This window comes from Sitodiplosis mosellana, unplaced genomic scaffold, assembly GCF_009176505.1.
Source record: "Sitodiplosis mosellana isolate CC-2019 unplaced genomic scaffold, AAFC_SMos_1.0 Smas_scaffold_3, whole genome shotgun sequence".
Lineage (NCBI taxonomy): Eukaryota > Metazoa > Arthropoda > Insecta > Diptera > Cecidomyiidae > Sitodiplosis > Sitodiplosis mosellana.
Genome location: NW_022595246.1, coordinates 7,981,125 through 8,005,943, shown reverse-complemented (window position 1 = coordinate 8,005,943; position 24,819 = coordinate 7,981,125). Strand labels below are relative to the sequence as shown.

General features: G+C 35.0%; 3 protein-coding genes across 3 annotated transcripts in view; all 3 read right to left on the bottom strand.

The window, feature by feature from the left end:
- Window positions 1-24,819, bottom strand: part of LOC129566082 (kinesin-like protein Klp10A) — a 267,051-nt gene that overhangs the window by 79,923 nt on the left and 162,309 nt on the right. The gene's annotated exons all lie outside the window — the stretch shown is intronic.
- LOC129565810 (uncharacterized) lies at window positions 833-1,537 on the bottom strand. Its single transcript, XM_055441046.1, has one exon. The coding sequence runs from the start codon at window positions 1,535-1,537 to the stop codon at window positions 833-835; it is 705 nt and encodes a 234-aa protein (XP_055297021.1).
- On the bottom strand, window positions 18,558-19,496 carry LOC129565809 (uncharacterized). The gene has a single exon (XM_055441044.1). The coding sequence runs from the start codon at window positions 19,494-19,496 to the stop codon at window positions 18,558-18,560; it is 939 nt and encodes a 312-aa protein (XP_055297019.1).

The window sequence follows — 24,819 nt, the reverse complement described above, 5'->3', positions numbered from 1 at the left end:
TTTTAACATAACGCTTGCGTTGGCTATGTTGAAAGAACTGTAATTAGATCTTAGCAGTATGAATAAATAACAACTTGTTTGGTTGAGCACTTGCGACTGAATGAAATCTGTTTTATTCAATATTCTTAACGGTACGCAGTTAGAGTCATACTTTTGTATGTGTGTGGTTTATGCCATATCAACATCCTCTCTTGATTGAAATTTTTTTAATAAGACAAAAAATTACGATCACAATAAACACTGTTATCTAAATGCGTTTACATAGAGAAAGTTGAGTACACTTGAATTGTTGTTACGCCTGTGGTGGTTGTTGCGGTTGCAATCTCTGACAGTTTCCACAACTATTCCGCATCCTGGTCATACGTCTGCGAAAGCTGCGATATACGAAAATCAGGATCTCCGTGATTTTTAAAATGACCAATACCAAAGTTCCAATTGTCACCACATCTGAGTTATTTGACAAATTCACTATGTGTTGTCCACCGACATCCATTGACTGACTGTTGTCGTTTTTTGATTCGCTGCCGCCCATTTCGTCGCTTTAATGGTTTTATGTTGTCTCGGTGAATTTCAGAACTTAACTGTGAGCTCCCACTTTAATTTTGCGCTTATATACTACTACAAAAATTTTGATTCAACATTTTTGAATAATTTCATGACCAAACATTTTACATTTTCCGCGTGACATAGAAAGTGCTTCGCATGTTTCAAATTTGCTTAGTATACTACCGTTGTTGTTTTTTTGTGTCTGTTCAAATGAAATAATAAAAAAATAAGAAATGCATTAGTAAGTATATCAAAAGAATTGCAAAAAAAATTAAGGTGAGTGTGCTTATTCTGTTTCACTTAATCCCATTCCGGTCGAACAAAATTTCGTCTTATCACCCGTAACTGCCTTTGTTAGAGCATCAGCCGTCTGAAGGTTAGTTGAAATATGCTCGAGGCGAATGACCCCCTGTTGAATTTGTTGGCGTATATGATGGTATCTGATGTCTATGTGTTTGGTTCGCGGCCTATACGCCTCCAGCTCGCCCAGTTGAATGGCACTGTTATTTTCACAATAGATTGTGACTGGTTCTTGTTTCTCACCAATCTCTCCAGCCAATTGAGTTGTCCAGATTATTTCACGTGTCACAGCAGACAGTGAAATATACTCGGCTTCTGTACTCGATAATGCCACGATTGGCTGCATTTTACTGGACCATGATATTGCCGCGCCAGACATCATTAACACGTATCCCGTACGCGATTTTCTTCCATCCGTTTCTGATCCCCAATCCGCATCACAAAATGCGTGGAGCATTTGATTTTCGCCACTGCGATGAAATCTTAATTTGTAGTCAGCCGTTCCTTTTATATAACGTAAAATTCTTTTCACACCCGTCCAATGTGCTTCCGCGTGCTTTACGTTAAATCGGCTCATGTCGCTGGTCGAGAATGATAAATCTGGTCTGGTAGCATTTGCCAAGTATAAAAGTGAACCAATTACCTCTTGATATGGTACTTGCCCAGTGATTTCGTTTTCATCCGTAATCATTTACTGATTCAACTTCTGGTTCAATTCACTTGGTGATTTCGGAATCCTCTCAGAAGAACGAGAATCTGAATACCAAAGTAACACTGGAGGTGAACCGAAACAGCTGCCGGTAGACACACGACGGCAAATTGTCCGAGCTCTTGTTGATTTTATGGTTATGCGTTTTGGAACTAAACCATCGAAATATGAAAAGATTGCCACAGCAAAAGCAGCTATTATGGTGTTTCCCCGACTAATTTTCAAAGAGAGCAAAATTGGTGAAATTGTAATTATAAATTTGAGTTTAAATTCGTTAGTTAGGTTTTGAAATAGTTGATTTTCCAGGATTTGCTCGTGAAGGGTGATTCAGGATGGCTGAACATACGTTTGAAAACGGTCCGAGAAAATATGAAGCAATTGAATTTAAATGCTGCGAATGATTCATTGAACAGAAGTATACTCAATCAGAGTATGGCAAGTAGGGATGTAATTGATGATACCGTTGCGGCCAGTGATATCTTGTTTCTGAAGTCATTGCTGGTTTCTGATGAGAATATGGATACATTTTGGGAAAAGCTGAATTCCACACGAAGCTATAGACAGAAGATGTTGCTAGATAAGAACATACATTTGAAAGAGCAATTTCCGTACTTTTTCACACATCCTGATATGGTACAAAAAAAACCGTTTATATTATGTGAACAAGCTTGAAAATTTAAAAAAAAATCTTTTCACAGATTTTGAACGAGTTTAAGCTGGCGAACGATCAAATAAATGCTTCCGCTCTATTGGATAAGTGGCCAAGATTATCTTCTAAACTTCGAAGCATCTTGATGAACCACTACAAAGTGAACAACTTTCAAACGGATTGGTCGTCTGATATCGAAGAATTCTTGGTTTTGCTCAAAATGTTTCCAAGTCGACAGATCGGCCGTAATGTGATTGCAACGAATACCACACTCAAGAAGTCGATTGAACAACTAATTCATTTTGAACCAGTAATTTTTTTACAATCCGAATCCTACATTTCAAATTTGCTAATATATTTTGTTCACTTTTCAGCTCAATGCAGCACCCGCAAATACAAAGAAAGGCTATCCACAAATCGTCGTATGTGGTGAATCACAAAAGTACATTCGGCTTGAAAATGTTGTGTTTCCTGTAAGTTGGACTGTAGCTGCGGTTGCTATAACTTTGAAAAAAATCCCATTAATTGTTTCAAAATCATAAATGCAAAACTAGCAATTTCTTCTTTGTTCAGCATGCCATTTTTTCTATGCCGGAGGTTGGAGTCCATCCAACTGCAAGAATGGATGAAATTTTGAACATGTTGAAATGAAATTTCTCTTTTCATCATTTGTGATTGATTTCGTTGCGAACCAAAAGACTTACAATCTGAAGATTGATCTCATTTTTATGAAAAAAAAGTTCAAGGATATAAATATTTCTAGCTTTCATGACTGATTTCGTTCGTTTTGACGTTTATTTCTGAATAAAGTCTCGCCATTCTCTTTGTTGTTACGTATTTGACTATTGGGCATATAATTTATTTTTCAGGCTTAAATAAAATAATTCAATTTATATTTGATAAAACACGTTTGAATTTTTTATTAAATGTGAATAAATCACATTGCCTTACACACATCTAAGGTTTCAGCAAAAATAAAGTATTTTTCTTCAATGAACTTGATATCGTAAGGTTTTTTAATGCTTAATTCTCCAAATGGAATGAGTTTTTGGATCAATGGTACACTTTTTCTGAATATCAAACTATTAGTGAATGAGTCAAATTGTTCAAATTCAAAACTATCACATGAAAGAAAATATTTATCGTTTAACACTAGAATTCGATTGATTTCATGGAATTTGTCTTCAAACAAAACGGCCATGTCTGTTCTAAAGGTGAAATAATTGCAGTCAAACCACTCGATTCCACACATAATTTCATTATCGTCTAACGTCCCAGTGGCTGCATCTTTTTCGATTTCATTCAGTTGTGAAAATGGAATTTGTGATATTTTTCCACAGTCAATTTCATCACAATACGTAAATCCTTTATATACGAGTTCAGCTTGATGCCTAACCGAAATGGTTTTGGTGATATTTATGAAATTATTCCCACGTTTTGCGAAATTCTTCAAACTTTTGTGCTTTGCTTCGAATCTTATCATGTTCATGTGGCATATGGGACCCATCTCACGAATTATTTCCGGATAGTGTGTCAGCAGGTGATGTTTTGGAATAAGCCGTAGTCCAAGAACATCCAAAATGCTTTGTAAATGAGTTGATATATCCAGTTGGAGCTGTTTTACGTGTGCGTCACTAATTTCAGATGAATAACAGACCTGGACCACTCTTTGAAGCGATTCAACACAAATCCAAAGACTTTTGACAGTCTCATTTTGCTGAAGATCACGAAAAATGAACCCAATGTGGCGGAAAATTTTCATCAATGTAGCTGCATTTTGATTGAGATTATCCTTTTTCAGCAAAACAGTTGAAAGTGGATTTTTGCTAAAACGGCCGAAATCGTAAAACTGAATTTTCTGGCGCAGTTCCTCTTCACTTAGAATTTTTCTCGAAATCAAATGTTGAAACAAATGTTTCAATAAAAACGGAATGCAACCTTCATTTAAATCGTGCATGATATCTACGGATTTGTTTTTCATTATGTGAAAGTGATTCAACTTATTCAATGAACAGCTTCTCTTCACACCTTTTGTTTCCGAAAATATCACTTTTTCAGAGTCTTCCACGATTGCCAAGTGAGATTCATAGTTTTCAATTGTCCGAAGCAATGATGGGTCTTCTTTGATCCTAGTTTCTGTTTGCTTTTTTGATGCAATGCAAAAACGACAGAAATGCGAATTAAAACTTTCAACGAAACCATACGCTGTGTTGCCACCCAAATTATCGAAACCTCCATATATCATAGTCCCTTTAATGATGGTATTTGTATCAATTCGAATACCAGTTTTTTCAAGATGAAGCACTTCACGTACAATGTGCTCCCAAAGATCGTTAAAATCGGTCTCTTTTGTTTTAATATCATCTGTTCTGCATAGCGATACCAAATATATGTTGGATAATTTTGATAAATATTTGCTTGGCACATTTTTTATCGTAAAATAGATTGGACACATTTTGTGTATACCAGCTTTAGATCCAAGAGCATCGTTTGGTTCGGTGGCAAATCATCGGTCGCAAATCGAAGTTGTAGTGCATGTGGCTGGAAAGAATAGAATTGCGACTCCTTATACAAACTCCCGCAGCAAAAAGACTTGTAAACACCTTCAACACAACAGTGACGATTCTCATTCATATTGTATTCAAAGTACATTTCTCTGAATTCTTTTTGTTTAAAAAGGGACTGAATAGTCTGCACAATAGAAATGTAGTGGAATTTTGATTGCAATAACCGCGGAACTGTGATGTTATTATATTTAGATTTAGCCATCTCCCAGTGCGTTCCTATCGCCATTTCATACGGAGCCACATAGTGCACATTCTTCGTTAACTTTTTATGTCGTTTGTATGACGAACGGTCTTCTGAAAACTTAATGCGCACAAAATGTAAGGATGTTTGCAAAACGAAGTCAGCCTCAGAACGATGTTCGACCAATAAATTACGACATAGTTGAGTGAACTCTTCAATTAAACGAATACTCAAACTGAAAATCTGATCAGTTTTTTCAATCGTCATAAACATCGCATTTATCTTGTTCGAATAGTCTTCAATAAATTGAGAAATTTGTTCAGTTGGCGATTTTATTTCATAATCCTAATGAAATTTAAATTCGAAAAAATAAGGTCCAACAATTTGATGTCATTTTATTCAATTTTACCTCTTCACTCTTCTTCTTAGCTTTGTTCTGAACGACACATTTTTTGACGTGGACTCTCAAACTATCGAGAGTTTGATAAGTTTTATTGCAATTAGGAACCAAGCAAGAAATTTCCGTCGCATTACTTTTAATTGAATGTAATTTTACATGTTCAATCGCCGAAGTTAAATCAGAGAATTTTCTCTGACAATTAGGAATATAGCACATTAGATCCATATTTGCTGTATTTAAATCGTTTTGTTTACGTTTTTAGCGTACAATAAAAGAAATGTCATAAACAGAAGAATGACACCTCGCCGCAAAAACCGCTTCTATGTGATCTACTATACGAAATTTCGTATGGGCGCCTCCACTCTTCCGAAAAACGTATAGGGATATACGTAGAATTTAAACCGTGTACTGAATGTGGAGCACTGCTGCTCAACTTAAATGTCGGTTTGAAACGCAATAGATAATATTGATAGCATTACAAACCGCAGAACGAAATCGGATTCGGTTCTTTATATGCAAAGTGTTTTTTTTTTATCTCAATGAAAACGCAGAATCCAGTTTTTTTTTTGCATGACTGATAAAAAATGTTTGGCAGAGCTTCTTTTTAATGCGCATTTAAACTACAGAGTGGGGCAAAGAAATCGAACCCATTTATTTTTTGAATGAATATTTCGAGGTTTCCAGACACGAAAGATGTATTTCGTTCCTTGGGAATATAATAAATATTGGATTTAATGATTATTTTGATAATTTATATCAAACACAAGATTCGGTTTTATTTTTGCATAGTTGTTTTGATGCGGAGTGCCATTTTTAAAAATAAGATCTCAACAAATAAAATCTATTTGGAATCAAGTGTTTTTACGCCGGTTTTTTGTCAAATTTCGATAGTATTAAATTCTTAAAATTTTCTTCCTTTCTGGCTTTCTGGCCTTTAATGGATCCGTCAGCAACACCAAGAATTCGCTCCGCTCTATCGTTGATGACTGTTATTGTGCTATCGATTATATTTTTATCTCTTTGTATGATTCGATGTATCCCCATAACGATGCATCTTGTTGTAGGAAGTCTGGCGCAACATCCAAAAGTTGAAATAAAAAGTACGACCTTGAGCCAATGAAATAATCCAAATCAAAGCTGGTGAAATCGATAGGTGGTTCCAATATGAATCTCAGTGAATCTGTATTTCGTTTTGTGACATTCATAGTGATTCTTTGCCGCATTCTGTTTTTGATTATGCAGTGAATGGTTGGAGTTCTTTCCTGAAATAATAATATCTCAATTATTTTGGGCTAATATATAAACTCTGGATTGCTATACCTTTCGTGTATGCATGTTGATGAGTGCGTAGTATATTGAGTGTTTTCTCTCTCCTTTTATTCATTTTGGGGTCAGTCAACTCTTTTAATTGATTAACCATCACTCAGTTTAATTTTAACTCAATTGATCAACTGAGTTTGTAGTGCCATCTATTGATTAGATAAGGAGGAAATGTTAGCGAATTTAATTAAAAGGGAATAAATTGGCATACGGTAAATATTTTTTAAAAAATTTTGTTTTTCCTTGCCAAATTAAATATTTAGCCATTTTTTGGGAACGCTATATCGGTTTGCGAGTTTTTTTGAATATATTTTTTGACCAATTATTGGTTCCAAGTGCACCGAGTTATGGATGCCAGCATAGATTTTTGTTGCGTTTTTCCCTTGCCAAAATCAATTGAAAATGTTTGTTTTAAAACGCTAGTTGTCTTTAGGGAAATTGAAAACATAAGTGGCTTTATGTTAAACGTGGTGGATTGGAGAAAGTTTTGGCCGAAAACTGAACCAATATCAAGCCTTAACGTTGAATGATAAAACAAATTATTTTTCTTCGCCCAAATTATTTCTTGTAGAAGCTGGAACCTTTTTCTCTTTTCCTTGACCAAAATCCTTAGCCTGTTCAAATACATTGCACTTAGGTGAGCGAGGGTGCGGATTATGACGACTAACGTTTATTAAACTAATGTCGTGGATGTTGCTGCATTTTTGCTTAGTACTGTGCATTGTTATCACTTCACCACTTTCTTCTTCTATCGCTATCACCATCACCTAACTTTAACTCTCAAACACTTAGACGCGTGTGGGTGTAGATTATGGTGAGTTAAATCATTCACGGATGTTGCTGTATTCGCATGCGATACTGTGTTGAGAGTTTTTCATTATCATTAATGAATTAGGCTGATCATACTAATCTTAATCTTTACAAAAAGTGCACGGAGTGTCTTTGTTTTGGTTAAATGTACACTGGACAAATCCTTTTTGGAATAGCCAACTGGATAAATCCGGCAAAACGTTACGATACATCCCACCGTATTGTAGGAAGGTATGCAGTTTGCGTTGATTCATTTCCGCCCTCATGCCATTGGACGGTCAGCAATTGGTCGTTTTAAATTTTTACCTCCATGCATTTTCCTCTCGCTTGGCCGTTATCGCGTTCTCCTCTAACTTTTTAAAGTAAAATTTTAAATTTTTCTGGTACAATATTTTTTGCTCTCACTTGTTTGCTGATTACTGCATTCGGGTTTTTTTGACTAATCATATGGCACTGTGGAGATGGCAGTCAGTTGTTGAATTTACCATATACTCACTCAGAAAGGAATTAGTACGATTCACATATACTAATGGTGATCTGTCAAATTACCATCATTACTATTGGCGAGAGTGGCGATTTTGTATGTATTGTATCTGCTCTGCTGTGCGATAGATATTACTATGTCACAAAAATGTATCGGTAGTAGTATGGTCATATTACAACCAATACCACTTTATTACATAGTACACACAAAAAATAAAATATAACATTTAACACAGTAATATCAATCAATATAGGAATTACGCGACAAATCGTGTAAAACGATAAAATATCGTGTAATTCAAACTTAAACTCCAATCTAGTACTGCTACGATTGTTTGACAGGCACTCCTGTCATGTAAAAGTCTATTCTGCGACATGCAAAACATTTGATCCAGTTGCGCTACAACAGATCTGTAATTTGTAGAGAAAAAGTGAATAAAATGAAATAAAAAATGTGAAAATGTCGGATAATTATATCGTAGTTGCTCGATACAATTTTGAATCGAAATATATTTGCATTGAAGAGCCAAGTGTTGATGAATTTCTGAATGAATGTAAGTATTGAAAAGTGCTCAACTTTTCAACTTTAGAGCAGCGCAAGTTTCGTTGGCTAATTTCATCGAGCTTCGCCATTTCGATTTCATTTTGGTAGCTGAACTTTGTAATGTACGCCAATTGTTGATGTTTCAAAGCTAATGTTTTGTTGATGTTCCGGAAATTTCTGTTATCACCAATTAATCTTTTGATTTGTTGATGTTTTGCTTCAGCTCTCATCATGCTCATATGAATCAATGGTCCCATTGAACGAATGGTTGATGGATAATGTAACATGAAATGATGTTTTGGTCTAAGGTGCTCATGAAAAATATCTTGAATGGATATCAAATGCTTACGAATTTCAACGCCAAGAACTTGAAGATGCTCTTCAGTTAATTCATATGAATGAACTATTTCGACAACTCTTAAAAGTGAAGTTACGCATGGCCAAACGACCTGTAGGTCAGCATTGTTTTTGTATTTGTTGGGAATCATCGGCAGGTGGCGGAATAAACATAAACTTTGGCTGGCATTTTGGCCTAAGCTCCGTTTAGCTAAGTTAATTATAGAAAGGATATTGTGCCGATCGACCCATCCGTAAGGATAAAACTGAACCATCCAATTTAGTTCAGTTTCTGTGAATATCTTTCTTTCAAATGCATAGACGAATAGCTTCTTCATAAGAAATGGAATGGCACCTTCCGCTAAATCATGCATGATATCGACAGTTCGATTGTCCAAAATATGGAAGAATCTTAAATCATTCAGCTTACAGTAATATTTCAAACCTTTCGTCTCATCATATTTAACCTTTTCTGAATTTTTGATCACATCCAATTGTTTTTCGTAATCACTTTTCGTACGATGACGGGAACAATCGTCCTCAACAGCTGAACGGCATTCATCTTTGGAACGGGTGCAGTGGCGACAGTAGTGTGATGATGAAAATGATGAAACAAAACCTAATGAATAGTTGGCTCCTAAATTATCGAAAGATAATTCAGTCAATGTACCCTTCAAATTTGGCCTGGCTTCGATTTTTACCCCGACAGTTTCAATATAGCTGACGTCTCTCACAATTTCTTGCCATAAATTATTGAAATCAGTTATTTTGGACTTCAGATCATCCGAATTGCACAATGCAACTAAATATATGTTGTTAATCTTTGACAAATACCGAGTAGGCATGTTTTGAATAGTGAGATGAATTGCACAGATTTTATGTACTCCAGCCTTCGATTGTAAGGGACTGCATATCTCAAAATGATCTGAGAACAGGTGTAATTGTAAGCCCAATGGATTTTGCTTGAAAAATCCAGTATTTTGATAGGTGTATCCACAACAAAAATGCTTGAATTTTCCTTTCGCACATGTGTGATCGAGCACAGTATTCTCTCCAAAGTAAACATCACAGAACTCGCTTGATTTGAATAGAGATTGAATGGTATCAACAATAGAAACATATTGATATGAGTTCTGGATCAATTTCGGTATTGAGACTTTTTTGCCATTTCGGTCAATGAATTTTTTTCGCTTCCATCTCGTTCCAATCGCAAGTTCTTTTGGGGCCACATAAAATACACTCGAATCATCGGCCAAACTCCGTTTGTACGCTTTGCTGTATTTTGACAGTTCACCAAGAACACAATCGGTTGAGGATTCAATTACATGTGCAGGGGACATATCATTATCATCACTAATTAAACGAAAATTGAAATTATTCAGGTTGCATATTAATCCCTCACAAAGCTTGAATATCTTGCTGGTTATTTTTTGATTTAAATTCAAAGCAATGACATCAGCACTGAACTGGTTGAGAAAAGTAAGAAAGTCTTCAGTCGCTCGCTGTGTTTCAGTTTTATTTGAATTGACATGTACGATTGATTTGTTGGCATAAACATCATTGTTTTCTTTTGCTTTATTGTCCAAACAGAATTCATGTTCAAATGTGTACGACAAATTTTCGACGATGTCATTCCGTCCAGACTTTGAATGTAGCTCATCACCCAATTTGTGTTCAGAGTTGCCAGTATTGCTTAAACGACTTATATTCTGAAATAAATGTTGATTCCCAAATTTATTTTCACTTCAATAATAATGGAATTGTAAGTTTATTTTTATTGTAATTCACCTTTGATTCCAAACATTTGATTGCATGTCTCCGTAGTCCACTGAATGTTTGAAATCTGCTTTTGCATTCTTTCAACTGGTTTACAACGCAATTTATTTTTGAATTTTTATCTTCTTTCACATTGTGGGTTTTTCGTAAATGATCAATGGTTTCATTGCATGACTTGAAACAGTCAGTACAAATGAAACATTTAAAATCCATTGTGAAAAAATATACACAAAGCGATTGAGAAAAGTTTGTATCGTTATGTGTGAATGATTCAAATTAAACGTTTTCATGAGAGGAGTGCCTGTCAAACAGTCGTAGAAGTACTAGATTGGAGTTTAAGTTTGAATTACACGATATTTTATCGTTTTACACGATTTGTCGCGTAATTCCTATATTGATTGATATTACTGTGTTAAATGTTATATTTTATTTTTTGTGTGTGACGATGACATCTGAAGAAGCTGACTTTTGAAGTGTCAATAGTCAATTTCATTTATACCGTTGTAAACACAATAAGTACGCATATGATTTCGGGTGCAATTCATTCAAATCGACAAATAGTTCGCGATATACGTTCATTTTTGTTGCAAATTCTGCTCGTCTATGTATGTTTCTTTGTCTCATCGTCACCACCGAACTACCAAAATAAATTTTATTAATTTCAAACCGATACAGCTTAGCTAAGCCTGGAAATTCTGAGGCATTTGATGGAACAACGTCTCCAAAAAAATGTTTCATGGAAGATGCTCCTTTTTCGAAAATCTCTTGAGCGGTTGAATTTGTCAGTTGTAATTTGTGCAATACTGCATCATCGAATTTTGTGTTTTTCATTGAATCGCAAACCTCTGCCCAAGTCATAAATCTGCAGACACCATCATTCTCCGGCCATAGCAGCTGAATTTCAACATGTTTACATTCCGAGTCAGCATTTTTTTTGTCAGCCTCCAAATCAAGTGATGACTCGTATTTATCAAAACATTCATCAGAATGATTCACAGTAGCAATGGTGTTATTTTCAGACGATCGACAGACTGTTGATGACGGCGGCTGTTTTTTCAAAACCCGTTGCAGCAAACGCGACTGCGCAGAATAGTGTGCTGTAAAACAAAGATGAATTTATATACAGTACGCCCTCGTAAATTAGAACTCGGAGAATTAGAATTCCTCCGAAATTAGAAGTGAATTTCGGGTTAGAACATTTGTATGGAAAAATTCTAATTTAAGAGGTTCAATTCTAATTTGCGAGGTTTCTCATTTTTGCTTGAATTTACATGGAACATAAACCGAATATCGTATAAAAATATAAAGAATAATGACAATTCTTGATAAAAATACAGTTTGCATTCTATTAGCGGTCAAGCAGAATTGATAAAAACAAGTGGTCTAATATTTGATTCGCCATAAGATTTGTGATTTGTGTACACCAATTGTGTTCCGATATTGTAACAGCACACACAACGAAAGCAACAAAGCAAAAGCAACTAACGGATTATTTCAAATAAAATCAAAAATTAATATTCCTTATATAAACACAAACAGTCATAAGTAATAAGTTTTGTTTTGACTCATTTTTTTTTCTTCTACGTTTGTAAACAAACTATTTATCATCATTAAAATACTTGTAATAAGCATGTATCGCACGAATATGATTAGAATTATGATGTTTTTGATTAAACAATCAATTTCCCTTATCAATTTTGGTTTTGCTATTGGATTTTTGATGAAAATGAAAAAACCTCCGAAATTAGAATTCCTCGTGAATTAGAATTGCCCTCGGGACATTTCGATTCCAATTTACGAGGGCGTACTGTATATTATTTTGTAAAACTGCATTATTTTAAAAAATTAAACTGAATCCAATTAAAAAATGAAAAATATGAAATGCCTTTTTCAGATGAAAACAATACCTTCTTCATTGCTCATGTCCAAATGTGTCAACGTTGGCTCTGCAACATTATCAAGATCACTATCAACATCCATCTCGCACTCTTCTTCATCACTTTCATTTTTCCAATCGGATTGCTCATCGGTTGCGTATGGATCTTGAACACTGTCGTCATCACTGTCGTAATTGTATTTTTTCGGCTCTTCCCGACAGGATCGGACCGGTTTTGACAGGATCGGAGCTGTTGAACTGGCACTGTGGTCCTGTTGTGGTGGAACCAATGCTGTGGCAGCACTACTTGATGACGACTGTGCCACTTTTTCCTGTAACGCCTGCCGTTTTGAACTGGGACCAGCCTCTTCCTCTTCACTATCGCTTGACAGTATCTCGATGGGTTTATCATCAACTTTGTCTCTCATACTATATTTAGAAAAGTGTTTCACTTCAAACAACAAGATACCAGTTTCTGGACGATATTCCACTAATCTTGAATCATTTTCATAACAAAACGTACGCAATTCCGCCTCAAAGTTCATCTCTACCGAAAGTAGGCTCTCGAGTTTCACGAGCAAGGCATCAGCACCGTTCCCACTTGAACTGATCGCCCGTTCAGTTGAAGCGGTGTCAGCGGTGTTGTTTCTGTATTCGCACAGTATGTCAGAAATGTCCTCGGAAGCGGCACATACCATCATGCCGTATCCATTCTTATCAATGACACTTGAATCAGCACCCTTATCCAACAACAGCTTGACAAGATTCATTTGACCCTCAGCGACTGCGTTAAAAAGTGGCGTTCTTTTCATCTAAAACGAAAAACATCACTTATTTGTTTAGATAAAGTCCGTTATCATTTATGTATCAAGCGAAAGAATCCACGAATAGCATTCACTTACAATATCCAAGTTTTCCAGCGATGCGCCACGATCAATCAGAAATTTAACAATTTCACAGTACAACAACAAATAGCAGTATTAAGAGAATTAAGCGACTTGGGTATATTCGGTATATTACGTGGAACAACGTGAATACAATATATCGACATGATTTCATAATCGCGCTAAAAGTAGTTAAAAAAATCCGCATAGAGCACTTAAATCTAGAGAGACACATTTTTAAACTATTCACACTATTCACACTATCTCAATTTGCTTCATTTTGATCATCATTGGAACTGCTTCCGGGGTCAGCAGATAATAAATTGGAGTATTGTGAATAGTGATATTTTCGTCTCCTCTTTTTGTTTGTCTCAGTTTCCATATCGGTGTCACATAAAACACAATGAACGAGTCCCTTCACCTCTCCGTTTTCACATTTAACTACAACCATATCCTTTTTGAAGAGCGAAGTCACATGGTCACCATATATGGTTGCAACAAATTTAACACTCCAGCAAAGAGTTCCTCTTGCAATTCTCCTTCAGATGCAGTACGATTATCTGTTCCATGTCGTTTTACATTTGCATTGCAACGGCGATTTTTTCCTTGGAAATATTCATACCCATTTATTCGAACGGTTGATTTATCATATTCCGACAATTGTTGCATCATTTTTTTATCTCCACAAGTGAATGTAAATTGGTCGGGTTTTGTATGATAAATTGGTCCAAAGTAATCTAAAAAATTTGCTGTATTCGTGTTTCGTGCGCCAAACACTGTCTGTTGAAGAATTCAAACTATCAAATATATTTTTGAAAAAAGGTCGCAGTTTTTTTTCTGAAATTTATTCTATCAACGAGATGATTTGAACATTTATAAATTCTCTATAGAGAATTATAGACATAACATCATTCCTTTTGAATGGAATTACTTTTCAATTTAGCCGACATCACTTTTCCAATTATTCGCTCAACTGAGTCTAGAACTGAAATTAGCAACGAGTATGTCATTTCAAACCACGTTTCAAAAACAAAAAAAATCAAACAATATGACGTATTAACTTTGTTGTTACATTTTATTGATATTTAGTAAAAAGTCTGTCAAAATCAATCTTATTCTTCTAATTATTCTTCAAAAACATTGAAATGATTTCCTAGAATTAAGCTATCACAAATTTGTGTTTATCTCGCACGATAAGGTATGAACAATTATTTTCTCATTTTGTCGTGAGTTGACAGAATTTATATCTCCCCAGGATCCAGAATCTGACCCAATGAAGCTAATAAACAATAGAAATGATTCACCATACATCATCGTCACCGGATCGAATAAGAAGAATGTCCAATACTATATCGAGATAAAAAAAACATTGATTCCTGTGAGTTTTTCATTATATACGTGTAAATTGCATCGTTTTGTGACACAATTTATGAATTTAATTTAAAGGTCCCGAAAAATTTTGATTTTCTACGCACAATGGACATGTTTTTTAAAGCGCACAAAGTTTTTGGAATAAAACATCAACCGGTTTTGCAACACTTCTTGGATTTCTTGGAAACATGTGTCTACTCTTTGGGCAACACAACCACTAAAACTGCTAGAATGGAGGAACTTCGTCTGCAGATTGTGAGCAATTAATTTGTAAACGTGCTCATTATCGTGATAATTTGATATGAAAATATGTTCATTATTTTGGTTATTGATTTAAGTGTTATTTCGTTTCGTTATGGCTACAAAACTAGTCAATGTGACAAAAGTTGACTGAATATTTAAACAAATGAAAGAGATATCATTATGTATAATTTGCAAACTGAAAATCAAGCAATATATATGTTTTAAGAATAAATGTAATGTAGTGAACAGCCATAGCTGCTACAAGATAACGAAAGATCTGGAATAAGTACAAAGAGATAAAGCTTACAGCTTTGTTCGTGATATTTTATAATGAATTAAATAAAGACTCGTAAATTTAAATTTTATTGTAAAAAGTTGTATTTTAATTCCAAAGAATCAACAATAATATATTTCTTTTCTTTGCTGTACTTTTTTTCGTAGACACTTTTATCTGGGAGATCGTGTAATGCGATTAAAGATATGTCACAATTTTCAACTATTTCAATTTCTAAAGAATTATAAAATCATATCCTACTACTGTATAAGGAATCAGAACAAGAAAAATGTCATCGTTATAGACTAAAATGTGTTTGATTTCGTATAACACTGCAGAATTCAAAACAAAAAGTCCTTCACGGTATTCGAATGAATTTAATTGAAAAAAATCAATCGCGGTAACTTTTCCTATATCCATGTTGCCAGTTGGAATTTTATCAGAATCATTTAAATCAACAAATCGTCTTTGACGTTTGGATTTCATCAAAGAATCCAAATATGAAAGTTCCATATTAGCCATTGCTTCTTGGTGTCGATACGCCAGAGTTTTTGAAATATTCACAAAATTGTTAGTCTTATCAGCAAGACTCGTGAATACTCGGTGTTTAGCCTCAGATCGCAAAGCCCATATGTTTTTAACTGGTCCCATACAACAAACAATTGAATCACACCTTATTGTTTTCACTAATTCAATATTTTCAATTCATTTAAAACAAAAGAATTTGAAAAGAGTACCTTGAATGCATTTCGGTATTATCATACCATCATCAGCATCACGACTAAACAGAAAAGTCGTCGGTTGTCACGTAAAAACATCGGTCGGTGTAGCATCATAGCAACCGAGACAGCAAATTTGACTCGATGTTCCCGTTATCCAGATTCAATGCGTTGTTGCTCCTCTGAATAAAGTAACTTTCGTATGCGTCTAATTTGCGCGCGTCGCCTATCTCTTTCACCAACCGTAAGTTGCTTATGTCGATGTTCAAATGACCGCTGTTCAATGCATGCAATGCTAAGGCAGAGCGGTAGCCTTGTTTGTTTTTTATGCACAAACAATGTTCACGGAAACGAACTGAAATGTTACGTTTCGTTTGTCCAATGTATTCACACATACAAACGGGGCACTGAATAGCATAAATGCCAGATTTGTGTAAAGAATCAATTGTGTCTTTGGTTGAACCCAACAAATTCATTATTTTGGTTTGATTCGTATACACAATGGTTAAATTATATTCACGAAACTTATTTTTTATCTTGTTCATAATTTGTGGGATATATGGCAAAGCAACTCTAACTTTTTCCTCTTCTGGCGTGTTTTGCGAAAACAATGTCGATAAATTAAATTTGTTTATTTTGTCTAAATGTTTTTTTATCAACACGTCGACCAAATCTCCTTTAAAGCCATTTATTTTCGCCATTTGTTTTATGCGAGCGTATTCAGTCATGTAATTTTGTGCTGAGAGTTTCATTCGACACAATCGATGAACCATTGAATGATACGCAGCCAATTTGTGTTGCATGCTACAGTTTGAATCACTAGTTATTGTTCTCAAAGTGTCAGTGGGTTTGTGGTAAATGGCAATATCAATTTTATTGTCCACAGAAGTTGACAATTCCATGTCCAAAAACGATAATTTACATTTATCATCCTCCTTCTCACACGTAAATTTAATCGAATCGAATCGATTGTTGAGCACGTTTAACACTGAGTCAATTTCGTCTTTCTTTATTATCGCGAAAACATCGTCTACATATCTCCACCAGATTCTGGGGAGCAAGTTTTCTTGTTTTAATTTTCGTTCGAATGCCGACATGAATAACTCACTAATCAATGGGCTAAGCGGATTTCCCATGTTAGTTCCAGTCGACACATGATAAAACGAATCACGAAATTGAAAATAACTATGATCCATACACATACGTGCTGCTTGGTAATAAACTGATTTTTGTTCGAATGGAATATCAATTTGCTCTAAATATTTTTCAAATTCCTTCAATGCAACATCAATTGGAATACTTGGAAATAAAGAACACACATCAAATGAAATTTTAGTCTCATCACAATTCACAACAACATTTTCAATTTTTTCAGCGAAGTCAATTGAGTTTCTGACTGAAAAACTCTCAAAAGGTGGCAGTTTTTTGACTTCTTTCACTAGCCATTTAGCAATGAGATAGTCAGTGGTCCCGATACTAGATACAATCGGCCTCATTTTGTTTCCGGCTTTATGTATCTTTGGTAAACCGTAAATTCTGGCAACTTTTGGATTCGACACTTTGAGATTTCGAGCCAGACGCGCACCAAACACTTTTCCTATTTTTTGTCTCAAATTATCACTTTCCCGAATCATTTTCGGTAGAGGAGTTTTCTTGACTTTTTTATAGGCGCATTCGTTGATTAAATTTAACATTCTCTCATCATAGTCCGCCTTATCTATGATAACAAGTTTGTTGCCTTTATCCGCTTTGATGTAGTAACAATTTTTGCTTTTTAGCTGTTTAATAATGTCAAACTCATTGTTCATCTTTTTTGTTACTTTGCTCTTTTTCTCACTTAACGAATCAATCACTTTCTCCACCTTATTTCTAATGTCATCTTTAACTGAGTTCATTCTGAACTTCAGGACAGTTTCAATGTCAAGAATTGCAGTGGTTAGCGGTAAAACAGACGGTGTTGGCGAATATTTCAGGCCTTTGTTTAAAAGGTTCAATTCTTCTTCACTAAAATCCATGCTCGACTGATTGATGACAAAATCAGGAACAATTTCAGGCGCAACACACGCAACACGTTTTTGTTTTTCAATCAAATTTCTCAACTTTTTGCTTTGCTTTAATCTTTTCTTGTTTACAATCGATGAAATGTATTGTCTTAAATCACACTCAAAAACCGTCCACCCATCATATTCATGCACACACAGGTCTTTTGTTATCTTCAAGTGTAACGCGTACACTTGCAACTCTACGTCCGATAGTTTTTTGAATGTGAATTTTATTTCTTCGTTCAGCCACTGTTTTTCGGCTTTTTGTTTTGCCTTAAACGAGCGACTATTTTCAACCGCACACTTTAGTTTAATAAAGTTGGGAATGACACTTTGTTTCTTGCATGAACGTAAGAAATTCACATCTTCGCACAACAAACTCACTTTTCTCTTTAACCGAGAGTATTTGCTCAAATTTTGCTTGGTAGCCATAATTAATAAATATGTTCTTGAGCGACGTGAAAACCGATAAATCAACAAACAATTGAATCACACCTTATTGTTTTCACTAATTCAATATTTTCAATTCATGGTCCCATACATCGAATCGTTAACGGATAGTGTGTTAGAAAGTGATCTTTTGGTGGTGTATTTTTATCAAAGTGCTTTCGTATATTCGTCAAATGTATTTCGATTAAATTTTCTAGCTCAACAACACTCTCAGTTATTTTCGACGAATACATGATGGTTATTGCTTTGAGAAGTGACCCGAAGCTAGGCCATACACTCTCCAATTTGACTCGCAGATCCGCCATAATGAATGGAATGTGAATGAATAAACAGTAAAGCTGTGTTGCATTTTGCCCAAGGTTCGGTTTTTTTATGTCAAGCTGTGATGGAACATTTCGCTTGTATAACACACCGTAATTGAAATCTCGCACTATAGCTACCAATTGCTTCTGCGTTAGCAACTTTTTGTCCAGGAAATATGAGAATAAGCGATGTAAAGCAAATGGAATAGCACCTTCATTGCAATCATGCATTAAATCGACCGATTTATTGGTTATGATATGATAATACTTCAATTTGTTGAGCGGGCAAGATTTTTTCACTCCCATCGAAGTTGTAAAGTCTTCAGTTTCACTATTTTCAATAAATTCAACACATTTGTCATAATGCTCAATCGTTCGCAGTAGCTGTAGATCCTCTCTAACTAATTCACGGTGCTCTTCTTTTGTGCAAAAACATATACGACAAAAATAGTTGGCGTTAAACGATGCAACAAAGCCAAAAAGTTCATTGCCACCCAAATTATCGAATACGAATTGTGCCAACGTTCCTTTGAGATCTTTGCCGTCAACTTTCAGTCCTTTCGTCTCCAAAATACGTATATCTCGCAATATCACATTTAAAACGTCGTCCAGCTGTGTAAAGTCGTCATTCATATGCGCAGTGTTGACCAAGGCAACAAAATAGATATTGTTCAATTTTGAGAGTAATTTTTCTGGAAGGTTCTCGATCTGCATATAAATTCCGCATAATTTGTGTTTTTTTGCCTTTGATTTCATACCATTCACAACGACAAAATCATCAATTGACAGTCTCAATCGGATTGCATTTGTATTGGCTTGAAAAAACTCAGAATTTTGGAACACTGAACCGCAGCAAAATTTCTCGTAAACACCTGGTGTGCAATTATGATGATTTGAGAAATACATATAAATTGTTTGAATTTTTCATCCGCAAATAATGCTGCCAGCGTTTTGAGTATTTGCACGTACATAAATGTAGTCTGTGATAGGAAATGTTGCTGTACATCTGATTTTGCATTGAAATTAGCGTTCCAACGCATTCCCAACGCCTTTTCTTCTGGTTCAACGTATGCAGGATCATTTCGATAAGTGTTAAGTCGTTTGTATGATCTATTGAATTTGTCGATTTCAGCACACATATATTTCTGCAATTCTTTAATTGATTTAATTTAATTTGATCTGACTTGCACACACTTTCCAATAATTTCAGACAAAGTTGAGAATGGTTTGCGACAAGCTGTGACATAACTTTGTAAACTTCATCAGTTTGTTTATGCGTGAGTTGAAATGAATTGAGAGTGTGTGATATTTTCTTAACAAAAATATCAAACTCGTTGCAAGCCAGGCGTAGATTGTCTACCGGTTGATCAAGAGACAGTCGAATTGCGTTCATTTCGTAACTAAATATAAATTTTGATCAAATCAGTGTGAAAACTTATGCAAAATGTAAATATTGAATGCGAATGACAGTTAAATGTCAGTTTGAAACTTATCCCTAATGTGATGGAATTTATGACGTTTCGGGATAAATATTAAGTTTATCTCGAAACCCTATAACGTTTAACTACTAGGTTTTGTGTGTGTTCAATTGAATTTCACTAGTTTTTTTTAGATTGAAATCATACTTATTGCCTGAACATATATACGAAACAAAGAAGAAAAGCAACATCAACGCGGCGGCACGGACACCCATACACACGCACACAGAAACAGACAGAGAACACTTTTATGAAGATGGTGCCAAATATATTTACGACATTTCTCAATTGATTTCAAAATATTGGATCTCAGCTTTAATCGGATCAAAGAAAGTAAAAATTTTGATAAACTGGTGAAACTGGAAAAGCCACTTTGATCAATTTGAAAAACTGTTGAATAATAATAATAATAATAATAATAATAATATAAAACGAAATACTTTTCTTGTTGCTTAGGGTTTTTTGCAGGATTGAAGCATTGAAGCAGCGAAGCAAATGTCATTGTTGCACTGTCTTATATTTTTGTATGCAGATGGCGCATGAGTAAGTGTGAATATTCGTCGTGCGAACAAGCAATAAAGAGAGTGAAAACAAGTGCGCGTGTATTAGTCGCCACATTGAGAAGCATCGCATCAGGCTGCTCACTACCACACGCGCACTTGTTTCCAGTCTCCATGTCGCTTATTCGCACAACGAATGCTCACACTTACCAAGGTTTCACATTCAGAAGCTAAGTGTTGAAAGCTGATGTTTTTTTTATATTGTCAATCCAATGCTGTCGTCTTTTATCACCTCGTTTTGGCAACCTAAAATATAATTCAGACATTTTAAATTGTTTCTGATTATTGCATTGTATTTATTCTATGTTCACCTTCAACATCACAACTTCTTTATTTGATTTTGCAGTTCCATTTTTATATTCACAACCAATAATATTGCAGAATTTCTGTTTTACGTGTGCCATTGCAAAGAGTAAATTGAGTCGAATTATGTGCGCAAAGTAAAATTGAAGTGTGACGTTTCATTTCGTTTCATATGTTTAATGTCAAAAAACCGCTGCTAAGCGGCGCTGTTTTCCGTCTGAGAGTAATTTTTAATCTCGATATTCGTATCGATGTCTCTTTCTACTCTGCACGTGCACACTCATCTGGACTTTTCATTGAGCGATGAGGTCGACAATAGAATCGACTGTGGATGTATAATATAATACAAGTGAATGCGTCGTTCTGAAACATACATTGTCTATCATTCGAAGTGAACAGATCTCTGCGTCTCTAAAAAAAAACTTGTTAAATAAATAAAATTCCGAATTTCAATTGTGAAAAGTGATCAAAGTAAACGAAAACGTAAGTAAATCGAATAAAGCTTTACATTGATTTTAGTCCAAGTTTACCTCACGTCTGCGACACCAATCGATTTTGAGAGTAAAATAAAAAGAATTACATTGGTAATCCCGAACTTTTTCGTACCGTTGGCCTGCGTTGCCCGTAGGTAATACTTTTGGTTATTTTTTGTGAATTTTCTTGAAATAAAGGCAGTGAAAATATAATAATGAAAATAAAGTGAAAAATCGGTCACTTTGACTAAAACTTCGACAATTTTGTATGAGAGTTTCCAAGAAAACTTCGACAAAAATTGAGGACAAAAAATCAAACTTCTGAATCTTATTTTTTCTCCAAAAAATGAAACCTCAAAAAGTTTAAAGCCAATAAGAATCGGTTTACGGATACCTCTCATACAAAATTGTCCAAAAATCGGTAATTTTAGTCAAAATTTCAAAAAAATTGTATGGAAGGTACCCGTAAATCGGTTTCGATTAATTTCAAACTTTCAGAATCTTATTTTTCTCCCTAAAAAATGAAATCTCAGAAAGTTTGAATCCAATCGGTGTCGATTTACAGGTACCTCCCTTCATAAAAATTGGCAAAACTGGCCAAATTTGTATGGGAGATACCCATAAATCGCTTTCGATTGGCTTCAAAATTTCAGGGATTGAGTTTTTTGGTAAAAAATAAGATTGAGAAAGTTTCATGACGTTTAGAATATCACAAAAGAGATTTCTATTGGGATTTTACTTTCATGGTTTCATAAAAACTCATTTACCTATCTAAATCTTGTGCTGACCTGAAATCCCCATAAACAAGCCACAGATATGGCTTTCGGTGCTTGATTTAAATCTGGCTAGAAGTTTTGGATGAAAAACGAGATTTCCCAAAAAAATTCACCATTATGTGAAAGTGAAATACTGAGGGTTTCCGTAAACTGATATTTTTGCCTATTTGAACCCAAAAATGGTCAAAAGTGCTTGATTTTTATTACTGATTTAGATTTTTCGGACCATTTCCCACAACTTTTGCCTTATTTGACTCACTGTTTAACGTGAAAAATTCTTAAATCCCGCATTTGAAAATTAAATGTTGAGAATATACGAAAAATGATATTTTTGCATATTTGGACTCAAAAAACGTACAAAGTGGTTGGGGTTTTTGCTGATTTAGAATTTTTCGGTCATTTCCAACAATTTTTGACTTATTTGCAACATGATTTTGCGTAAAAAATGCTTAAATCCCGCACTTGAAAGTTAAATCTTTAGGATTTAACGAAATTCGGGAAAATCATGATTTCAAGGCCCCATAAGGCTTATCGGGTGTACTCAAAAAGCCAGTTTTTCTTGTTTTCGCCCAAATTTTACGTCCTACCCAATCAGCTTTCATTTTTTGGCCGCAAAGTTGAAAATTAAATCTTTGGATTTAATTAAATCCGAACCACTTACAACGGGCATTACAATATTTACAACATATTTCCACAGTTCTTTCCCCCTAGGGAAGAAGATGAAGAAAACTCATCATAAAATGTTGAAATATAAATGTTTATTTATTTTAAAGGCCTTCAATGGCTAAAATAATAAAAATGGGCCTTCAATGGCCTTAAATGACAAGGAAATATCAATTTTCATTCATCATCGTGAATGTCCTCGTCTTCTTCTTCATTGTCGGTATCGCAATGTTTGCAAGTAAAGAAACTTGCCCGCATATCAGCACATTTCAAATGGACTTGCCGCTTACATCCGTTGTATCGAATAGAGTTTGCAGCGGTCAAGTTGTTCGGCAACAGCTTCAAGCAAATGATGTAAAAGTCTGTATCATCATCAGGCGGTGGTGATTTCAGTAGTCAATTCAGCACTTTCCATCGGTTTTCGTCCACGTTTCGACTTTGGTTTTAGAGTAGTGCCTTGCAGAGGGCCAATCGCATCCAAAACCAACGAAGCTTATTTAATGGCTGGCAGCAGCGCAGCAAAATTCAATTCTTTATTTTCGGCAGCCTTTTTTTGGAGTAAACATGGCTGAAAATTCGAAAAGATTAGTTGAAACACAATTTCAATTGCATATAAATGCGTTATGGCAACAAAAATGACGAAATGTGACGTTTCTATATGCTTTCAGTACAAAACATAAAGTGTCTCACAACTGGACCACTACTGTGTCTCACACCCGGGCCGAGACGCCATTTTTGGCATGACTCACAAAAAAATTTCACAACACATATTCGAAGAATCCAAAATATAATCGAAATACAACATTTTAATGCATTACACTCACTTATCAACTTGATTTTCACAAAAAATGGCACTATGTAAAATATTCCAAATCCTTTTTTCACTTGATTTTTAACACGATGTTTGGTGCGTATGCAAGCAATGCGGCTACCCGAGTGAACGAGATAGGCGTTGATGAAAGCCTACAGTCGTTCGATGAGGCTTTCATAGTTTTTATGTACATTTTAAATACCGAACGCCTAGGCTTTCATTGCTATTCTCACGTCTTTCGTGCATTTGTAGCATTGAAAGCCTAGGCGTTCAGTTGTACGTGAAACGTACACAGCTCAGCTCGAAGCCGATGCCGTGTGTCACACTCACACTTACGTACTGCGTCGGCTTCGAGTCTCTCGAGCGAATGCTTGTGACTGTGTGTAAGTGTGTTGTCATTACCGGCAAAATTGTATAAACCGTCAAACAATATTAATTTTATTTGTTTATGTTGATAATTTGTGTTTGTACTTAAAATGCAAATGGTTTTGCTTCTGTGCTATTGTTCTTGACCATTCTAATTCAATTATCACCTCGGAATATCACACACATACATTTAGAATCCATTGGATGCTCAACAGCACAAAATACACATAAATATGATATGATTTTAGCATAAAATTACTAAAATTAAATTTTCGCATCGTTCATTCTGATGAGTTTACAATTTTTTATAGCTATCATCGCTTTAAATTGCTTTAGCGGAATCAACTTCAAATTTAGATCGAAAAAGTTTAATTATGACTATTGATCGCGTATACTAGTATATTTGAGGATGCTTTTTACACAACAGTATTTTATTTGGTGCTACAACCGCAGATTATGGCCCTTGATTAGCATGCGGCCACAGAGAAAAATTTTTACGCCAATTATGTTTTTTGATTTGTTTGGAAAGTAGATAGATATGGAAAAATTCCGGTTCGAATCACTCAAAAATTTGCTCTCTTTGAATTTCAAATTAAAAATATAATCT